Genomic DNA, 19,940 nt, shown 5'->3' with positions numbered 1-19,940 from the left:
TCAAAAAAATTTAGAACCTCTTTTGTAGGTGTGGCCCATTTTGTGAGAGTAGCTTGGTAGTCATGTGACTGGGTGAGGACGGCTTGGTGATCATGTGACCAGGTGGGAGTGGCTTGGTGGTCATGTGACCAGGTGGGAGTGGCTTGGTGGTCATGTGACCGGGTGGGCATGGCCAACTTGGAAAATGTGGTGAAACTCACTTAACGATGCCCTTGCTTAGCAGCCAAAATTTTGGGCTCAATTGTGGTCATAATTTCTCTTTCTTTTTCTTTCTTTCTTTTCTTTCTTTCATCTTTCTATCCCACTTTCTTTTCAATCTTACTTTCTTTCTCTTTCTCTCTTTTTCTTTCTGCTCTCTCTCTCTCTCTCTTTGTCTCTCTGTCTCCCTCCCTGTCTCTCTCTGTCATTCTCTCTGTGTCTGTCTGTCTCTCTCTCTGTATCTCCCTGTCTCTCTCTCCTCCCTCCCCCCATCTCTGTCACTCTGTGTGTGTGTGTGTGTATGTCTGTCTGTCTCTCACTCACTCTCTGTGTGTCTCTCTCTGTCTGTCTCTGTCTCTCTCACTCTCTCTCTGTCTCTCTCCCCTCCTTTCTTCTCTCTCTGTCACTATGTGTATATGTGTGTGTGTGTCTGTCTCTCACTCATTCACTTAATCACTCATTTTGTGTGTGTCTCCCTGTGTGTCTCTCTCTGTTTCTCCCTCCCTCCCTCTCTCTGTCTGTCTCTCTCTCTCTCTCTCTCTCTCTCTGTCTCAATCTCTCTCTGATTTCCATCCTCTCTCTGTCTCTCTCTGTGCCTCTCTCTGTCTGTCCCTGTCTCCCTCCCTTCCTCTCTCTCTCTGTCACTCTGTGTATGTCTCTCTGTGTCTCTCTGTCTTTCTCTCCTCCTTTCTTTTCTCTCTGTCACTCTAGGTGTATGTGTGTGTGTGTCTGTCTCTCACTCATTCACTTAATCACTCATTCTCTGTCTCTCTCTGTGTGTGTCTCTCTCTCTGTCTGTCTGTCTGTCTCTCCCTCCCTCCCCCCCTCTGTCTATGTCTCCGTCTGTGTGTGTGTGTGTTTGTGTGTGTCTGTGTCTGTCAGTCTCTTTCTGATTCCCTCCCTCCCTCTCTATCTCTCTCTGTGCCTCTCTCAGTCTGTATGTCTGTCTCTGTCTGTCTGTCTCTCTCTCTCTCTCTCTCTCTCACACACACACACACACATACTGTGATCACCTTGTTGAGTGTTCCAATCACATTTGAAACACTCAACAACTGGCCTGCATTTATGGTATTTTGCAGAATTATGCAGTCATGGGACCAAAATATATGGTTAAGAGTACCTGGCAGTGGCATTTTTCCCTGGGGCAGCTCCGCAGAACATCCCAAGACTTCAGAGGGAAGCTTACAGCCCAGAGCAGGATCAAGCCTCTCTCCCAACTGGCCTTTCCTCCTTCGGAGGGCTTCGGAGGGAAGCTTCTGCAGAAGCCCGGGTGAGTGACAACAAGTTTCCGCCGTTACAAAGTCTCTGAGGCTATAATTTTATGAGCTGTGCATGCGTGCCTATGTTTTCACAGCGTGAAGCAGCAGCGAGGCTCTGCATGGCCGGCGATGACTTCATAACAGTGGGAACTTGTTGTCACTCGCCCGGGCTTCTGCAGAAGCTTCCCTCCAAAGCCCCCTGAGGGAGGAAAGGCCAGTTGGGAGAGAGGCTTGATCCTGCTCTGGGCTGTAAGCTTCCCTCTGAAGTCTTGGGATGTTCTGCGAAGCTGCCCCAGGGAAAAATGCCACTGCCAGGTACTCTTAACCATATATTTTGGTCCCATGACTGTTGGAAGAAAGGCTTTGGTCCTGCTCCGGGCTGTAATTGCACAGGGGGGGCGCGCACCTATGTTTTCCATGGAGTGGGGCCGCAGTTGGAAGACAAGGAACATGAGGTGGCGCAGCGGTGGTGGGGGGAGTCAGGGTGCTTCCTGCTGAGCAGCATGACCCACAGCTAGCTCAGGAGCAGTAGCTGCTGCCACCAAATGCCCCGCCATCTCTCTCTACCACTCAGGCCGGAGCCCGGGCGGGCATGAAGAGGGGGCGTGGCGGCAGCGATGGCAACCAAGCAGGGGGAACACTTTGGTGAAGGAAGGAAGGAATGAAGGAGGCTGCAGGCTCCTTTTCCCTCGGCTACGCTATCTCCTTTCATTCTCTGCTGCCCGAACAAATTACCGCCCATTGCCCCGTGCTCAGCAAAGCAAATCCGGGGAAGTCCTTTGCTGGCGGCCAGGTTCTAGGACGTCTGGCTGCCAGCAAAGGACCTCCCCGGATTTGCTTTGCTGAGCACGGGGCAACGGGCAGTAGTTTGCATGGCGCGACCAGTGCTAGGAGGTCCTAAGAGACCGGCCATGCCGCGTAAGCTCCCATTGCCGTCTCCACCCCCGCACCCGTACTTGCTGGCAGCCAGGCATCTTAGGCAAGTCTGGGGACCTTGCAAAGGCCTTGTGAGGTCCCCGAACTTGCCAAAGATGCCAGGCGCACTGTGTAAGCCCCCACCGCTGTCCCCATCCCTGCACCTGTGCTTGCTGGCAGCCATGCGACCCTGCGCTATAAGCGAGCCCGGGATCCTTGCAAGCCTGCAAAAGGTCACCGGACTCACTTATAGTGCAGGGCCGCGGCAGGCCGCTCCAGCTGGCCTGCCGCCACCCCCCTCCCCGCACCCCGCACTTAGTTGCAGTTTACTGATCTCCTTGGCAGGTAGCAATAGAGAGCCAAGCAGGAAAAAAGGTAAGTGCATTTAGATAGGGCTCTTAGAGGCGGGCGGGCGATTGGTGAGCCAGCCAATCAGTGAGCAGTGGATGTGGCAAGCGTGGTGCGGATGGGCAGGTGGAGGGAGTAAGGGGGCGGTGCAGGTACATTTGTGGAACCTCTTCAATAGAACCGGTTAGAACTGGCAGGAACCCACTCCTGAATAGTTCCCTAATCTCTTTATGAAAGACTAGGCAGACAGCTGTGAAAAAAATGATCCCTTGCTCTGAGTATAGACATAACCTTTTCACTGTGATTGGCCATTAGCAAGATGGCACCCTAGAGCAACTCACCCCAGAGCTGCTTATTTTAATTTGATGAAACAGATAAATTGGAATTGAATTCCAAATATTACAAGCCACTGGGAAGTTCCAACCCATTTTGTAGCATCAACATGAAGAAGACTGTTACAGAGCAACATCCAGATCCTGATATAGCACAAACTTAATTCAGAACCCCAACTTAGACTCTCACATACTGGCCCAAAGGCAGTTTTCTCCAACTAGTTGACTTCGGATCATGGTAGAAAAATTACCGGTTTAGATAGCACATTTACTGTAAGCAATTTTTCCTGTTTTCACTATTAATCTACCTTGGAAGAGGTTGTGTTATGAGTCTGTTCTCTCTTGCAGTAAGGTGTTTGTTTAATGGCATTTTAATTATGATATAAATGTAGGTAGTTATTTTTGTTATTAATGTAATTGTTATTCTGTTGCTTTAACTGTAATTACAGATATTGGCTGTACAAGCTGCTCAGAGTCAATATCAGTTCCAGCAGCATATAAGCCCAGTAAACTAAATATCAAAATTAAAAAGAAGCAAGCTACATATACAAATTATTTATATTAAGAAAGGGCATTTTAAAATCCTGTTTCATTTTTCAGTGTGAAGATAGTTGTAATCCTTTAAAATAGTTTCTGTAACACTAAGATTTTCCAATGATATTTCTTCCTTATTGCTAATATACCTGATTCAAAGGGAAAGCATTGTGAATTATAATTTATTAGACATATTAGCAGATTATTATCAGCCTTAGATTATTATTTTGTCTGCAATATCATTGCCACAAAGACATCTGATTTTTTTTCTTTTTACGATCCTGTAATTTCTTAATTCGGGGTAGACTCAGGACGACTGAATGGAGTTGTGTGTTTAATAGCCAGATACCCTTCCTGATCCTATGTGGAAACTCAGCAACAGTTATTTTCTCTTTGCACTCTGAGAGAGAAACATCTGCTGCTACTAGTATTAAACTCTTAACTTTCACCACTAGGCCACTACGCCACTCCTAGAAAGACATCTGATAAGCTTTAAAAATGCCCCAAATTTATCTTTAGGAAAACTGACTAAAATATCCAGCCACTTCTTTTAAGGTTAGAATAAAGAAGAAGCTCGACCATGAAATTTCAGCCTTCTTGATACTTTCAACAGCATTTACATTAGGACAGTTCTGCAGACCTGTCTCTAATCTTAATTTCAAGGAATTATAACATTGAACAGAATATTGTACTGACTATCCCACATCTTCCACCATCTGTGGGGCTGAAGCTTTTACTGTATGTGGAGAGCAGGGAGAAACTTCACTAGAGATAGAAGATCCAAGGAGAATCCAGACTTAGCTGAAAGTCCGTAACTCTGAGAAAATATTCTAGATATTCTAGAATACAGCATATGGCCGCGCATGCTCCACAACCCAGCACAATATTCTTCTTTTGCTCTTCAATCTTGAAAGACAATCAGTGGCTCTCTCAAGGTTAACTGTAGTTGGCAACATGAGAGGGAAAGTGCACATTAACATATGGCGTTTTCTATCCTTTGGTTGGAGAGGCAAGGATGTTAATAGTCAGGCAATAGCTGAAATATTTCTCACATCTAGCTAATAGGGGGAAAGAGTTCCCAAACTGAGAGTGCCTCTCAAGTCCAAGGCTCATGATTTTTATTAAAAAATGGTCAAGTTCACATCTGTTATGCTTGACTAAATCTGGATTGCTGGAATGCTGCCTGCCTGCCTGAATTCTTCCGTGCGTTTTCACTTAAGATCTTGAGACTGCTATATATTAGCTGCTCTCTTTACTGCCTGTTAGCGGTGGAAAAGTGCCAGAAAGACAGCGCGTAGCTGGAGCTTTGAGCCAGGCAGGCACCATTCAACAGGAAGGAGCGCCTGGGGGCAAATTGTGGAGCATTTCCATAGAGAGGGGTACATTACCTCATCAAGGCCTGATGTGCTGAACCGTTAAGGAGAGTTGAAAAGAACAACCTGTCAAGGAGGAAACCTTCAGAGAGAATTCCAACAGAAGCAAACAGCTTTTAAGGTTTTTCATGGGCCAAGGTTCCTAGAACCAACAACCATTCGTTGTTATTATTTGTTATATTTATATCCAAGCTTTCCTTGAAAAGCACAAAATGACCCATACACCTACTTCTAATTTTATCTCCCCCAAACCCTATGAGATTAGTTAGGCTGACAGAGAGAAGAAGAAAAATAGCATAAAGTCACACAATAAATGTTCGTGACCAAAGGGAGAACTGAATTTGTCTTTCTTCAGTAGCAAGCTAACTTCTTAACCAGTATGTTACACTGGCTGTTCTAGACACTTTGCTGCCTGTGGTCAATTACATACAGTTTATGATAATCCAATTAACTACATTTATTTGTTTGTTTATTTGTTTGCTCGTTTTTCACACTTCTTAACCACCCATTTTCCTCAGGGCAGTGTACAATTTAATCAATAAGGATTTACATAGGACATTTCATCTACTGTATTGTAGAACAGTGTATTATATATTCACATAATGTTTTCTCAACCACTGCAATATAGTCCATAATGCACTGGACACCACTCTTTATTACACTCCTTTAATCTCTGTGTCTACAGGAGATTTTCATCATCCAAGATCAATAGTGAAATGGGTGAGATCAGAACTATAAATATTTGATACTCACCCACATCCCAACAATATATTCCTCTGTTCATTTGCCAGTATCCAGCCACATGGAAAGCATGTCATCCTACTCACCTTTTCCTTCATCTTCTCAATCTTCTTAACAGAGCTGCGGCGCTGAGGCCTATCTTCATGCCGCAGCAAGTTCACACTGATGTCCCCTGCTTTGTTGAACTGCTTCTCTTCCTGCTTCTCAGCTTCCTTTAGCTTGCTCTCAGCACTGATGCTTTCAGCATGGTACATGTGATAGGTCTTCATCACCTAAGATGAGGAAAGAACAACCTTTGGCACATGGAATGTGTCTTTCATTCAAAAGTTAATGGAGATGTATTAATTGTGGCTAGCTAATACAGTAAGTGCTCCAAATCTGTGGTGGTACAAGAAATAAAGAGACCCCAGAATTTTTTTAATACTATGATTAAGATTTAATAAATGCATTATGTGGCCCTTAAAGGGACCCTATTTTTCCCATATAGATTATGTAGATGTTTTTTTGGGGTGTATGTGTATGAAAGAGAGAGTGGGGAAGAACCTTTTAAAAATTACCTATATGTTTTTAACTTCAGATGTGTATCAGATAAATATGGTCAAAGATTTCAATCAAATTCTAAATCCCTTGTTAGTCTGGAATACTGCTCAACCTGAACCTAACTCTCATACATGAAAAATACTGCAAACTTTTACACTGGGTTTTAATTTGGTGGATGTGGTGAATTTTAAAACTTTCACAACAGAAACATGTCTTTTCTTCACTTCCACATCAAAGTAGTTCTTGACTAGATTTTTTTTCCTGCTATCTTGAATATTACTTGGATGAATTAATAAATATTATTCATCATTAACATATGTACTATACAGTGGTGTGTGTGTGTGTGAATTATTGATTACTATAAAAAACATGGTAAATTACTAACCATTATCTCTACTATTAAAGACATCAAGGATAAAGTATTTAACTATTCTGACTCAATAAATCAGCTTTTAAAAAAATACCTTTGATTTTGTAATACTGAGTTCTATATAATCGAGTAAAATTAATCATTTTCATAGAAAAGAGCACTTCCGAAGATTTCATATGAACAAGTGGTTAAAAGAAATTATAGATATTGTAAAATCTATAAAAACAAGAAAAGTCCTGATCCAAATTGTTATCCCATTTAGTAGCATAATAATGTTTCTTTGTCCCACTATTATTAAAGGTTTAGCATTATAAATTTTTTAAATAACATTTTTCATCCTCCTTCAGTGAAGCTTCCATAACTGATCTTTTAAAGACAAATAAGGATCCAGCTGTCTGTGCAATCTATTCTTTTGTTGTTGTTAAATGCTAATGTGCAAATATTGATTGCAATCCTGACATGTAGATTGCAGAGATTATTATCTTCAGTCATTTCTCTTGCAAAATCTGGTTTTATCAAAGGTCATCGCCAAGTATACTGACCCTTATTCACATGAAAAATTTGCATTCTCTGATAAGCCTAGTTTGAAACTGCAGGAGAATAATTTAGAAAGGTAGGTGGTAGGCAAGGAGCAATATTAATACTGTAAATCAGTTTAGTGCCTACCATCAACCTTTTTCTAAACTGTTTTATATAAACCATTAAAAAGTATCAATGTGCCTTTTCACAGGTTGCATTTGAATTGTTCTTGCCCAAGCAGGACAGATGAATAAGGAACAGGTTTCGTCTTTTAAAATATGCCATTTATTGCTCCACAGATGAACAGACAGTGCTTAAATTTCACAAACCTAAAAGCTTAATCCTATTTTTATAACTAATTTAATCAACACACCAGGTATTTTCCTATAGGCCTGCTACCTTATTTACAGAGATTTCAATGTTTCTCTTAGCATGATGGACTGAATTTAAATATTATGTAATCTCTGCTTTTATTTCTGATTCTGCTGCTTTAATTCTGGGAAATATCTTTTTAATCTTTTCTCTCATTTTCACAGTACTCTTTACATAGTCTTAGCCTATTCATTCATGCTATGGAAGACCAATTTCTCCTGAACATTATATATGGGTGAGTCACTTGGAAGTATAGTTCACCTCAATTTATCTCAGACTGTAGACTGATTCTCTTTTCCTTGCACATAGCTCTCGGCTGCCTCTGCCTATTTGTGTCAGTCCCATAATAATTCAGCTCTCGTCCTTGCTGTCCAATGTTGTTTTCTTCTTGGACAAGTCTTCTTTAGACAAACTGATACACTTTATCTCCTTCTCTAACACGCTCCACTCTCCAGCAGTGTCAGCAATACACATGCATACCCTCCAGCCTTCCTTGCCTCTAACTTAACAACTAAAAAGTAGATGGAGGATATACAGAGTTTCCTGTTTCTGTCTAAATAGCTGTAAATGTATTGTCTAGGAAAATGTATATCTTCTCAAGCTTTGGTACCTTTCAAACACATAACACAAATACAAAGATTGCACTTTTACAATCTACTATAGCTCCCCTCTGTACACATATGGGAAGAAGAAATTCACCCTCTTCTACATGGATATTTGCTATTTGTAAGAACTCCAAGATGTGTGGCTCAGTGGCTAAGACGCTGAGCTTGTCGATCAGAAAGGTCGGCAGTTCGGCGGTTCGAATCCCTAGTGCCGCGTAACTAAGTGAGCCTGTTACTTGTCCCAGATTCTGCCAACCTAGCAGTTCGAAAGGATGTAAAATGCAAGTAGAAAAATAGGAACCACCTTTGGTGAGAAGGTAACAGCGTTCCATGAGTCTTCGGCATTTAGCCATGCCAGCCACATGACCACGGAGATGTCTTTGGACAGCGCTGGCTCTTTGGCTTTGAAACAGAGATGAGTACTGCCCCCTATAGTCGGGAACAACTAGCACATATGTGCGAGGGGAACCTTTACTTTACTTAAGAACTCCGGAATAAAAAGTTATTTACAAATGCATGGCTCACAGGTTTAAGGAATATTATATTTATTTATTTTACAGGTTTTGTGTGCAATGCCAGGTCTTGATGATGCACAATCAGTACAAATGAGAAAAGAAGATGTAAGATTAGTCTAGACATTCAGACTCTAGTAACATCCACATTAGTCAACTGTGATACACTTTATGTAAAATTGACTTGGTCAACCAGAAACTTCCCTTTAAAAAATGGCACTCATCAAGTTATTAATTGAGACTGTACTGGCTATGTAATTTCACTATTATAGGGAACATGGCATCATCTTCCCTGGCTGCTATCCAAAGTCAGTTGAAAGTAATAGATTTAATCTTTAAAGCCTCAGAAGAGCATTAAGTTATCCATGATCCTCAGAATACATATGATTCTTGAATCCATTATTTTGGAGTAAAGATAGGGAGTAATTAATCTTCCCAAAATGTTTTTTTCTCAAATTGAATTAGAAACTACAATAAATTGAGGCATAATTTCCTATTATTTTTTTCAGCAAAGTTTGTAAGGCTCATTAGCCTTTTCAAATACTTTAACAAGTTTTATTTTCAAAACAACAGCAGCGGTAGCAAGATGCCTAATTAATGTATTCCACACAGTAGACAAGACAATTGGGAATACAATAAAATTAAAAAAAGAATACAAATGGTGACCATTTTTAAATAACTCCACACAAATTTTGCAAATGCATTTTTTTAATGTTGAAGTAGCTTTTGGCAGAATCCTTCACTAAAAAAATAATCCAAAACAGGACATCTTTGGCTTAGAGCACCTCATGTTATGTAACTATCTACTCACTTGTCAACTGGAATTCAATCAATGTTCTAAAAGGCTTGGCTGGATGTGCCTTAGCTAACATTTGGACTCTGCTCTGGGATATTTTCATTTTAGATTAGACCAGTGTTTCTGAATCTTGTCAACTTGAAAATGTATGGGCTTCAACTCACAGAACTCTCCAGCTAGAGAAAGATGGCTGGGAAATTTTGGGAGTCAAAGTCCACATATTTTCAAACTGACAAGAAACACTGGATTAGAAAGTTGATTTAAATTATAATCTATTACATTATTGCAGTGTCTTATAAAGTAAGTACATACATTAGTGTTCTCCAATCCACACAATTATTATTTTCCTGCAAGAGCTATAAGTACAGTTTTAATACTCATTATCTATTTTTAAGAAGATACTGCTTTTTGTCTCATTTGGTGTGCATTCCCATGAGTTCTCTACAATAAATATGAACATCAACTACAGGGGTGAAATCAATTTACCTTTACTACCAGTTCCCAAATGTGAGAGCACATGCCACCTCTGCGCATGCACAAGACCTTCAATTTCCGATGATCAGCTGTGAACTCACACGTCACGGCTGATCGTCGGAAATACCGGTTCGCCCAAACTGGTAGTAAGAAAAATATTACTGTATTGCCACTTAGTACAGAACATCAGAAAGGCTACAATGGAAGCAGAATTGGCCCAATGAGAAAAACCTTCTAGAAAAATAAACCCCCAAAATAAGATAAAATCACCACTCCCATCTTTTACTGTAATAGATGATGCAATTTCACACTGATCTACGAATCGTATGTAAGAAAATCTGTTTTAAGGATTGAAATTCAATTCTGGTATAAATAGCATCCTTTTCCCTGATGCATCCTAATTACTTGAAATACATCTGGAAATTTTCAAAAATGATCATACTAACTGCATTAGTAGACGGACCACACACACACACACATACACATACATGTCATCATGTATATTTATTCCTAAATGTTATGACACAAGTCCCAGGGTAAAATTACTCACAGTGTAGAGTTCATTCGTAACCTTCAAGAGTTCTTCATGCATCTGAAGACCAATTTCCTTACTCTGCAACACAAAATGAAAACAGAAAGCTGAATATATGGTAAGTTTCCAAGATCTGCTGTAAAGAAAAAAACTGAATAAACATGCACTTTCAACATTCTTGAAGCTGCAGATAGACAAGGATTAGCTTTCATCCTATCAAAAAGTGATCCTTAACCAGCCATGTAAATGTCCACAGGTTATAGCAGCGATGGGCAAATAATTTTCCCAAGGAGTCATATGAGAAACTGGACTTGTTGTGGAGGGATGCCACATCACCCCCACCGATACCCAATTCCATCATGTATCCCTACCTAAAGAAAAAAGGAGAACATTTGCATGAGCTCTTAAAGTGCAAGCAGATGGAAAAAGGCCTCCTCCTGTTATCTCTGTTCAAATACTTAGTTTGCAACTGCTGTTCAGTGGCCAAGGAAATAGACACCACACAGATACCATACCCCAAATTTCAATATTTATTATGGGTGGTGTTTCAACTCCCCACCCCCACCCCCACGTTAAACTGTTTAAGTTACAAATGTTCTTTCCCTCCCCTTTTTTGTGAGTGCCGTTAACCCATGCCATGAGCACATTGCTCACGTGTACACCGAGGTATGTGACTTTTAATGAAGAAAAGTGGAAAGCCAACATAAAAAAACAAAAAAAAACCCACCTGTCCTTTCTCTTTCCCACTCATATTTAAGTCCTTTGTTGTTGATAGCTTTTACATGAAGAAGCCACAGGAAAAACAGGGAAATGGAGAACCCAGAGTGGGGTGGAGCCCATTAAATGGCTCATGTGATCTGCAGTCACTGGTGTGTGTGTGATTTTATTATATTAATTTATCTGATTCATTTATTAGTTTTATTTCTTTTAATATGGTTTTAAATTATGTAAGCCACCTTGAGTCACCATGGGTGAATAGGCGGCAATATAAATTTGTTTATTATTTATTATTTATTATTTATTATTTATTATTTATTATTTATTATTTATTATTTATTATTTATTATTTATTATTTATTATTTATTATTTATTATTTATTATTTATTATTTATTATTTATTATTTATTATTTATTAATCAATCAATCAATCAATCAATCTGGTCTCCACCCTGAAATTCTCAATGCTTGGACTAGGACATGATGGAGGGAAAGATCATGGACTAAGAAAAGCTTTTGTGCTTTTTGTGCTTTCCACCAAGCAGTTCAGTTTGTTAATTGCAGCATGTTAATTCATATGAAACAGAGTTATTAGGGGAGTGGGGGTTAAATAATTTAATGTCTAGTCCTTTTTCATATTTTTCACAGGAATCTACAAATCTTTTCTTGGCTGAAAACAAAATAGAACAGACTTTTATGATAATTCAGGATTACTACAGTGGGAGGCACTATCTTTCCTAAAGATTACCTTTAGAACTATTCATGATCATCTTTTTCTGGATAATTCATTATAGATTTTCTAACAATGGCAAATACCATGCAAGTACTATAAGCCACAGTTTCGCCACATAAGTATATGTGCATATGTATATCCATGCCAATAGCCCCCCCCCCCCGTCATAAAAAACCTGAATCTAAAATCCATGACATAAATATGGCTTGCTAATAAGTAAGATAAGTGACCTGTCACTACTCCAGATATAAGATGTTACCAAGTCACTACTCCAAAACAATGTGAGCATTACAATAAATGGAATAAGGATGCTGTAAATGAAAACTATCACCATTTGCATGGTCACACATATCTATCCCTGTTACTGAATATATGCTTTGGAGAAAAAAGGTCCCTCAATTTACATGAAAAGTATCAATGCCTAGTCAAAATGAATGGTTTAATCAAGACAGTCATTTGTTTTTGTCATTTGTCATCATTCACTCAGCTGTTGAAAATAAATACAATGCTTGGGGGGAGAGCCAATGTCGTGACAATACGGACATGTGGTCTCGATGCTCCAAGACCGCAGCCTATACTTTTGCCACTGGGTGGTCCAATCGGACCTAAACTGTCCCGCAGAGATGGTGAACAGGAAGAATATGTCTTGCTGATCTCAGGGACATCACAAAGTCCCTGATGGATCCAAGAGAAGTTCTTCAAGCCAGTGACAAAAAATCCAGCCATTAGGCTGATGAAGTCAGGGCAGCTCCAAAACAGAAAGATATGAAAAGAGAAAGTGTTTCCAGTTTGTGAGGAATTTTTGCCATTTTAAAAGAGACTGTCTATAAAAAACGTAAAGTTAATTTAAATTTGAGAACAGAAGAAACAAGCAGCAGAATTAAGCTTTGAATGGTTTTGGACAGTAGGTTATCTTACTTTTTAAATGCTAACTTCATGGATGGAATTTATGCAAGCCCTTTAAAATGAATGGATTAAGTTTTCTTCTTCTATTTCTTTTCTTTTATTATTCTTTGTTACCTATGGACTAAAATTCTCCTCTTTCATTACTGTGGGTGTTTCATTCAAGAATCGGCCTTTTTTTTTTAAACTTGAAATACAAAAAAGATACAAAAAGAAACAAAGAAAATTGCAACAATAATACTGCTACTTGGAGGCTGGAAGGTTTGTGTATTGGAAATGAAACTCTCTTCTTTTCTCACTGATTATCCTGGCTTGGCACGCCAAGGTCTCACTGCTTGTTTATAGAGAGTGATAAGAAGAAAAGCATACAGATGTCCCTTTGAAATATATCTTTAACCAGAGAAAAGTGAAAATAAAACGTTATTGTGAATCTATGCTTAATTTTATTAACCTTCTAAGCTAGAGCAGCAGTGTTTGTTAGCTGGAGATAATGGCACAATTTCAACAGCAGAAAGAAACTTTAAGTCTGCAAAGGATATTCTCAGAAATACAGGAATTATCAAATACATATGAGAGGATAGAGAACAAGCTGGAAGACTTAGAGCATCTAACAGCAAAATATGATTAAGAAGTTGAGGATGTTTATCAAGTGGAAAACGTGGTGGTTAAAACCCTAAAAATCAAAGAGGAAAATGAATATAAAGAAATTAAATTTTCTGATATTTGTGGTGATTGGTTTGTCTCTGAAAATGGAAAGAGTGGAATACTGAAAGAGAAACTAAATGGAGGGGAAATCTACCCCAGATGGCAAGATACGAAAGAAGAAAAAACAAAAGAATTTATGGATTTAAAGAGAGAAAGTTTATTAGCAATATCATTGATAACACTACTGACAATCAAAGATAAGCTGATTAAGGAAACAGAAGAAGGGCATCGAAATTACATGAGAGATTTTATAAGCAAGGAGTTGCTAAGAGGAGTCCATACAAAGTTGATTAAGGAGATGATTAGAGGACTGACACCACAAATGGCAGAAGATATGAGACTGTTTTGCTACTGGAAAGATACAGGTTGATAGATGGAAGACTATAATTTAAAACTAGTTAAACTTAGTGAAATTTAGTGACAATAGATATAGTTAAATAAATAATTGATAATGTTACTAATGTATACAATGTGTAGTGTTATGATAAGTAATAATTGGATATGAATATTGAATGGTACTCATGAAAGGAAGATTAGAAATCCTTTTGGATTAAATATAAAGTTAATAAAAAAGAACTAAGTTAGATACAGTTAAAGTCTTGATTATTAGGGGGAAAATGTTATAATACAGGATATAGTTAAATAAAGGAGGGATAATGATAACAACGTATATATAGGTATGGGTACAACATAAGGAAACTGGATGAAAATTGTAAACAGTTATTTGGAAAGGAGGATTAGAAAATTTTGTTATTAAATATTATGGATGTTTAGCTAGAATAAGACATAAGGATTCAGCGTTAATGAGGGATTTTAGAAATAGTAAATGAAATGCCAGTATGTGGCTATGTATTAAATCTTGGTATATTTTATGATGAAGGATGTTTAAACAATTATAGTCAAATGAAAATGAAGCTATGATGATGGTAACATGTATAAATATCTGAGTTAAAATACTTGAGTTAATATGAATTATGTTTGTTGACTGTGGAAGAGATGCACGAAAGTCTTGTTGTAACCAACTGATATACTTTCTATAGTATGTAAAGAAGGATATGTTGTGTTTGTTTTGAAAATAAAAAAAATATTTTAAAAAAAATAAAATAAATACAATGCTTCTCATATGTCAGCAAGTAAGCTAGGGCAACTTAAAATTGAGAGAAGCACACAATATATTTCTCCGTAAATATGTTGTGTTTTAGGCTCTACCAGATCTGGAGAAATTCAATTGTTGACTCTCAGAAGGGTTGCGCCTGTTTCAGACTTATCACAATCTGGGAGTCCTTTTAGACTCTCATAAAGCAGGTGGAAGCTGTGAGCAGAGTGTTTTGCACAAGGGCATCTGGTGTGCCAGTTGCGGGGGTTCCTGGACTGGGAAGATCTCCAGGAATTCATTCATGCCCTGTTTTGTCTCACATTTGAACTACTGTAATGCACTCTTCATGAGGCTGCTTTGAAGGCCAATCAGAAGTTACAGCTAGTCAAGAACACAGCAGAACAGCAATGAGGGATGCACTGTATTAGGCACATATAAGCTTGCTAATTTTTCACTGGTTGACCATTTCAGTGTGCCATGCGCTTTAAAGCCCTTCATGGGGCAGGCTATTTGGAAGGACCACTTATCTCCAGTGGTCTCTGCCCATCCAGTTTGGTCTAGGAGACTGGATGTACTCCCATTGATTAAAGAATGTCATCTTTCAGGATGCAGAAAGTATGCACTCTCTGTTGTGATTTCTACCCTCTGGAATTTATGTGGCTCCCACCCAGTGGTGGAATTCAGCCAGTTCACACCACTTCGGGAGAACTGGTTGTTAACTTTCTGAGCAGTTTGGTGAACCGGTTGTTGGAAGAAATAATTAGGGCAGAGAACCGGTTGTTAAATTATTTGAATTCCACCACGGCTCCCCTCCTTAAGACATTTAGGAAATTATCAAAAAACCTAGTTATTCTTCTTGAGGACTCAAAGACAGAGTTATTGTGGTACATACAAAAAACCCCACCCACCCTTCTTCCCCTTTGTTTTGTTTTATTTGGAAATGATCTATTTTGATTTGGTTTTGGTATTTTTCCTATTTTACTGAGTTTAATTTTTAATCTATTTTTTTAAGTAAGCCCCCCAGAGTAATTGAGGAGTTGAGCATCCTGTAATCTAAATAAACAAATACATAAATAAAATATGAAAACACCATCAGTCGAAGGACACCTTGTTTGACCGTGAGTATGACAGTTTCTTTGCAAATAATTTTTCAGGGCCTTTTTGTTTTTCTATAAAAGGATGATGTTAGGAAGAGAAAGGCAGCAATTGTGGTACAGAAATATTTTCATTGCAAAGATCCAAGATTTTTCCTAGTTTGTAACTTCCAGTGTTTAGTTCTCAAATGTACTCTTGCCATAAACCTTTCCTAAGAAAATTTACTACTTGCGCTAGGGAGGACTTGAGTTTTATGTAGCAACAAACCACAAGCACTGGAGGACAAGTGCCCTTTGTCATGTTAGTTTTACATGACCATTGCAACAAGGAAATCAGTGTCACTTCTAAACAATATAAAGAAGTTGAGAGACAGGTTTATACCTCCCTGAGCCACACCATCAAAAGAAAAGAAAATGCTGTTTCAGTATACCAGCTCAGGGTAACTAATGAAAAGCCCTAAGCCTGAAAATAAATCATGTCTTTCAGGCAAAAGTTTTCATAACAAATGCCCCAGCTTTTGAAAGATGAAGCCTTCTGACCCATCAGCAACCCAATCCTGAATGCCAAATAATAATAATAAAACCCCAGACCTGAATCATAAATCCAAAGTCAACCAGTAGAACTTCTTAACTACTACAGTATGCAGTTCTGGTTTGACCCATGCGTTTACACAGGATGTTATTCCACTCAGAACAGTAACATAATGCAATCACAGTACTATTAAGAGACGGGTATCTCTAGCAAAAATAGTGTTATGATATCATAAAACAAGTTGCGCTTTATGGCTGCTGAAGGAAAGCAAGCCAGGAAATTCTACCAGGAACAGAACTCTGATTGTGAAGAAGGGAGAAAAATATTTTTGTTACGTAACAAGAGCTGAAGTATTTCTCAGAGTTATGGTCAATTATGGAATTATCCAAGGAATAGCTAATCTTTTCCCCCCCTATTATTTCTACTCAACCCACCAGATCTAGCAGAAAGGTCATGCTCCAGGGCCCCTTTAGTCAACAATATCACCTTGTTGGACCTGGAGACATACCTTATCTGTGGCAGTGCCTGCCTCATGGAACAGAATTCTCCTAAATATCCAGATAGCCCTATTCTGGCAGCCTTTCATAAGACACTGAAGACCCTGGGAGTCAAGCAGCATATACAGGTGAAACTTGAAAAATTAGAACATCGTGCAAAAGTTCATTTATTTCAGTAATGCAACTTAAAAGGTGAAACTAATATGTGAGATAAGGCTCATTACATGCAAAGCAAGATAGTTCAAGCCATGATTTGTCATAATTGTGATGATTATGGCGTACAGCTCATGAAAACTCCAAATCCACCATCTCAGAAAATTAGAATATTACATGCAATCAATAAAACAAGGATTGTACATAGAACAATATTGGACCTCTGAAAAGTATAAGCATGCATGGTTCAAATCACGGCTTGAACTATCTTGCTTTGCATGTAATGAGTCTTAGCTCATATATTAGTTTCACCTTTTAAGTTGCATTACTGAAATAAATGAACTTTTGCACGATGTTCTAATTTTTTGAGTTTCACCTGTAAATGTAATTTAAATTTAATTGATGGTGGCGATGGTGATGATGACCTGGCTGCTCCTCAGTAGTTTAAGCAAACACTATTGTTGATGTCATTTCATGATTGGCAGGTGTCATTTAGCTTAGGCTTAATAGGTTGCTGTTTTTAATTGTTAGAGTTTTAATACATCGTTGAGAGTTACCAGTGTGGGATGGGCAGCCGTATAAATTGAGTAAATAAAAAATAGATTATTAATTGGACTACTTTCAGAAACAAACAAAATATGACTGTTTAAATAATATAAATAATGGATTATATGAATTAAAATGGATATAGTTCTCAACAGTTTCCATGAGAAACTCAACTATGCTTATCAAATTCCCTGTCCCCGCCTTACTTTTTATATTTCCTTTGAGTGTACATCTGCATGTGAATGTATGCAAAAAAGTATTCAAGCTTTTTTAATTCCAAAAATGGCTTCGGCTTTATATGATCCCATTTTTGCAAAAGCATATAATCTCCCCTCAAAATTCCAAACATCAGTCCAACTCAGTTAAGGCTCCCTGAAATAAAACATGGATTCTCAAGGTCAGGAACAACTGCCCAAATTAAAGATAAAATCATTATCATCGTCATCTTGCATACATTCATTTTCTGTCCACTGCAGGATAAAGACCTCTTCTGCATGTTTTCAATCAATTCGGTCCTGAGCTTTCTTTTGCCAATTGGAACTGCAATACTTGCTGATGTCATCAATCCATCTTGTTTAAGATCTCTTTCATGGACACTTTTTATCACTTGGGATCCATTCTATGACTGCCTTGGTTCACCTGTCATCTATTTCTTCTTGTTATGTGACCAGCCTTTTTCCATTTCAATTCTAGTACAGGCCAATATTTCACAGCTCTTTGTCAGAACTAAATGAACCATTTTTCCCTATGAGTCATCCATATTTTACTTGAATAAATCTTTTCAAGATTTTTGCTAGAAGTACTTTGTACCAGAAATATTAATGGAAAATTTACAGCTCATTTTACCCCTACTGAAAGTATTAATCCCTACAAGATCACACTTCGTTAGATTGCACTCCATCATTTAATCTCTGGAAGTATGGGTTGAAAGTTCTATCTAATTATATTCTATAAACCTTTCTTATATGTTACATCCTTCCTCTTTTGTAAAACCACAGGAATCGGGAAATGATTGTTCTATATTGTTATACCAGTGCTAATGAGAAGAGCTAGGGGCTATCAATTAACCAGCTGCCATGATAAGGACAAGACAAGAATTATCACATGTTCCCAAGCCCTTATCACAAGATTCGTAACTTTGGGTGATTGGATGTCTTTTCCATCTGTAACACACAAGCAACGTAAGAGACAAGCAGTAACCATTACCCAAAGGCTGACAAAGGCAATTTTATGTCCTTACTTACTCAATATATTTAATTATACTTGATTTATTTTTAAACAAGAGGGGGAGGGAATCACCTTAAAGTCTTATTTCATTGTATTTCTGCCATACAGCTATTAAAATTAGGCTGGAACAGACATTTCTCAAGTAATTTCAGATTTCTGCCATTAAGCTTTGGTTCACAACAAAGCCTTATACAATACCATGATTTTGCTATTAGCATTTAGGCCATTCTGTAGTTTCTACATCCTTTTCATTTAGTTTAGTATTAACAATAGTGTGAATGATTCTCTTTTCTAGTCTACAATCCATTCATTGCACATCTCAATTAAAATACAGGTAGTCATTGATTTACAACCATTCATTTGGTGACCTTTCAAATGACTTATGACCGGTTTTCACACTTATGACCATTGCAGCATCCTCATGGTCATGTGATCAAAATTTAGATACTTGGCAACTGGATCATATTTCATTACTTCCCCATTGACTTTGCTTGTTAGGTCACAAAAGGTGACCCCCAGGACACTGTAACCATCATAAATATGAGCCAGTTGTCGAGCATCTAAATTTTGATCACATGAACATGGGGAAGCTACAACAGTCTAAGGGTCAACAATGATTATTTTTTTCAGTGTCATTGCAATTTCTAACAGTCACTAACCCTAACCCTAACCAGATTCTCTTTTGCATAAGAGAAGTATATTGAATCTGTTCTCATAATTTAAATTATATGTTCCCGCCTAAAAAAAATCTTACAGAATGCATTCATGTTGTATTCCCAAGAACCAAAGCAAATGATGATACCATCACAAAACCAGTAGCGATTCTTATATGACTCAATTATAGACTGTTTATATCTTTCACTGTTTATGGTAACTGTTTTTATTTACACAGTGAAAATACCCCATTTGCAATGGAAAATTTCAGCATCTATTACCATTTATACCTCACTAGATGACACAACCTGTTAATAACTCAAAGGAGGAAATTAAAAGTGACATTTTTGAAACCAAATGTTACTCCAATTTACCATCAGGGAAAATTTCAAACAGCTGCAAAACAATTAGGACTGTTTCTAATCTTTAAGGAGCCAACCATTTCATAGCACATATTATTAAAACGGACTTGAGCACAGCCTCTGCAAATTGGATAAAATCCTGGAAAATGTATTTCAAGAAATAATCTTCCATTAACTGAAGCAGGGACAGAGGCCTTATTCAGGCAATCATTTGAAGTGTCAGGTGACTTACATCCCCTACAATTTTCACATGATATACTAATCCTGTTTGTGTGCAGCATTCTTATCAAGCTAGTTCAG

The 19,940-nt window shown here is 38.2% G+C and overlaps 1 protein-coding gene across 1 annotated transcript in view; it reads right to left on the bottom strand.

Annotated features, from left to right (window-relative positions):
* SRGAP3 (SLIT-ROBO Rho GTPase activating protein 3) overlaps nt 1-19,940 on the bottom strand; it is a 215,084-nt gene that overhangs the window by 78,375 nt on the left and 116,769 nt on the right. The window contains exons 4-5 of the mRNA XM_032211842.1: nt 10,439-10,501; nt 5,787-5,972 (exon numbers count right to left, since the gene is read on the bottom strand). Of these exons, the coding sequence (XP_032067733.1) occupies nt 5,787-5,972; nt 10,439-10,501 (249 nt within the window). The remainder of the gene's footprint in view (nt 1-5,786; nt 5,973-10,438; nt 10,502-19,940) is intronic.

Source organism: Thamnophis elegans, chromosome 2 (assembly GCF_009769535.1).
Source record: "Thamnophis elegans isolate rThaEle1 chromosome 2, rThaEle1.pri, whole genome shotgun sequence".
In the NCBI taxonomy this organism is placed as follows: Eukaryota; Metazoa; Chordata; class Lepidosauria; order Squamata; family Colubridae; genus Thamnophis; species Thamnophis elegans.
This window is presented reverse-complemented; position numbering and strand designations above follow the sequence as displayed.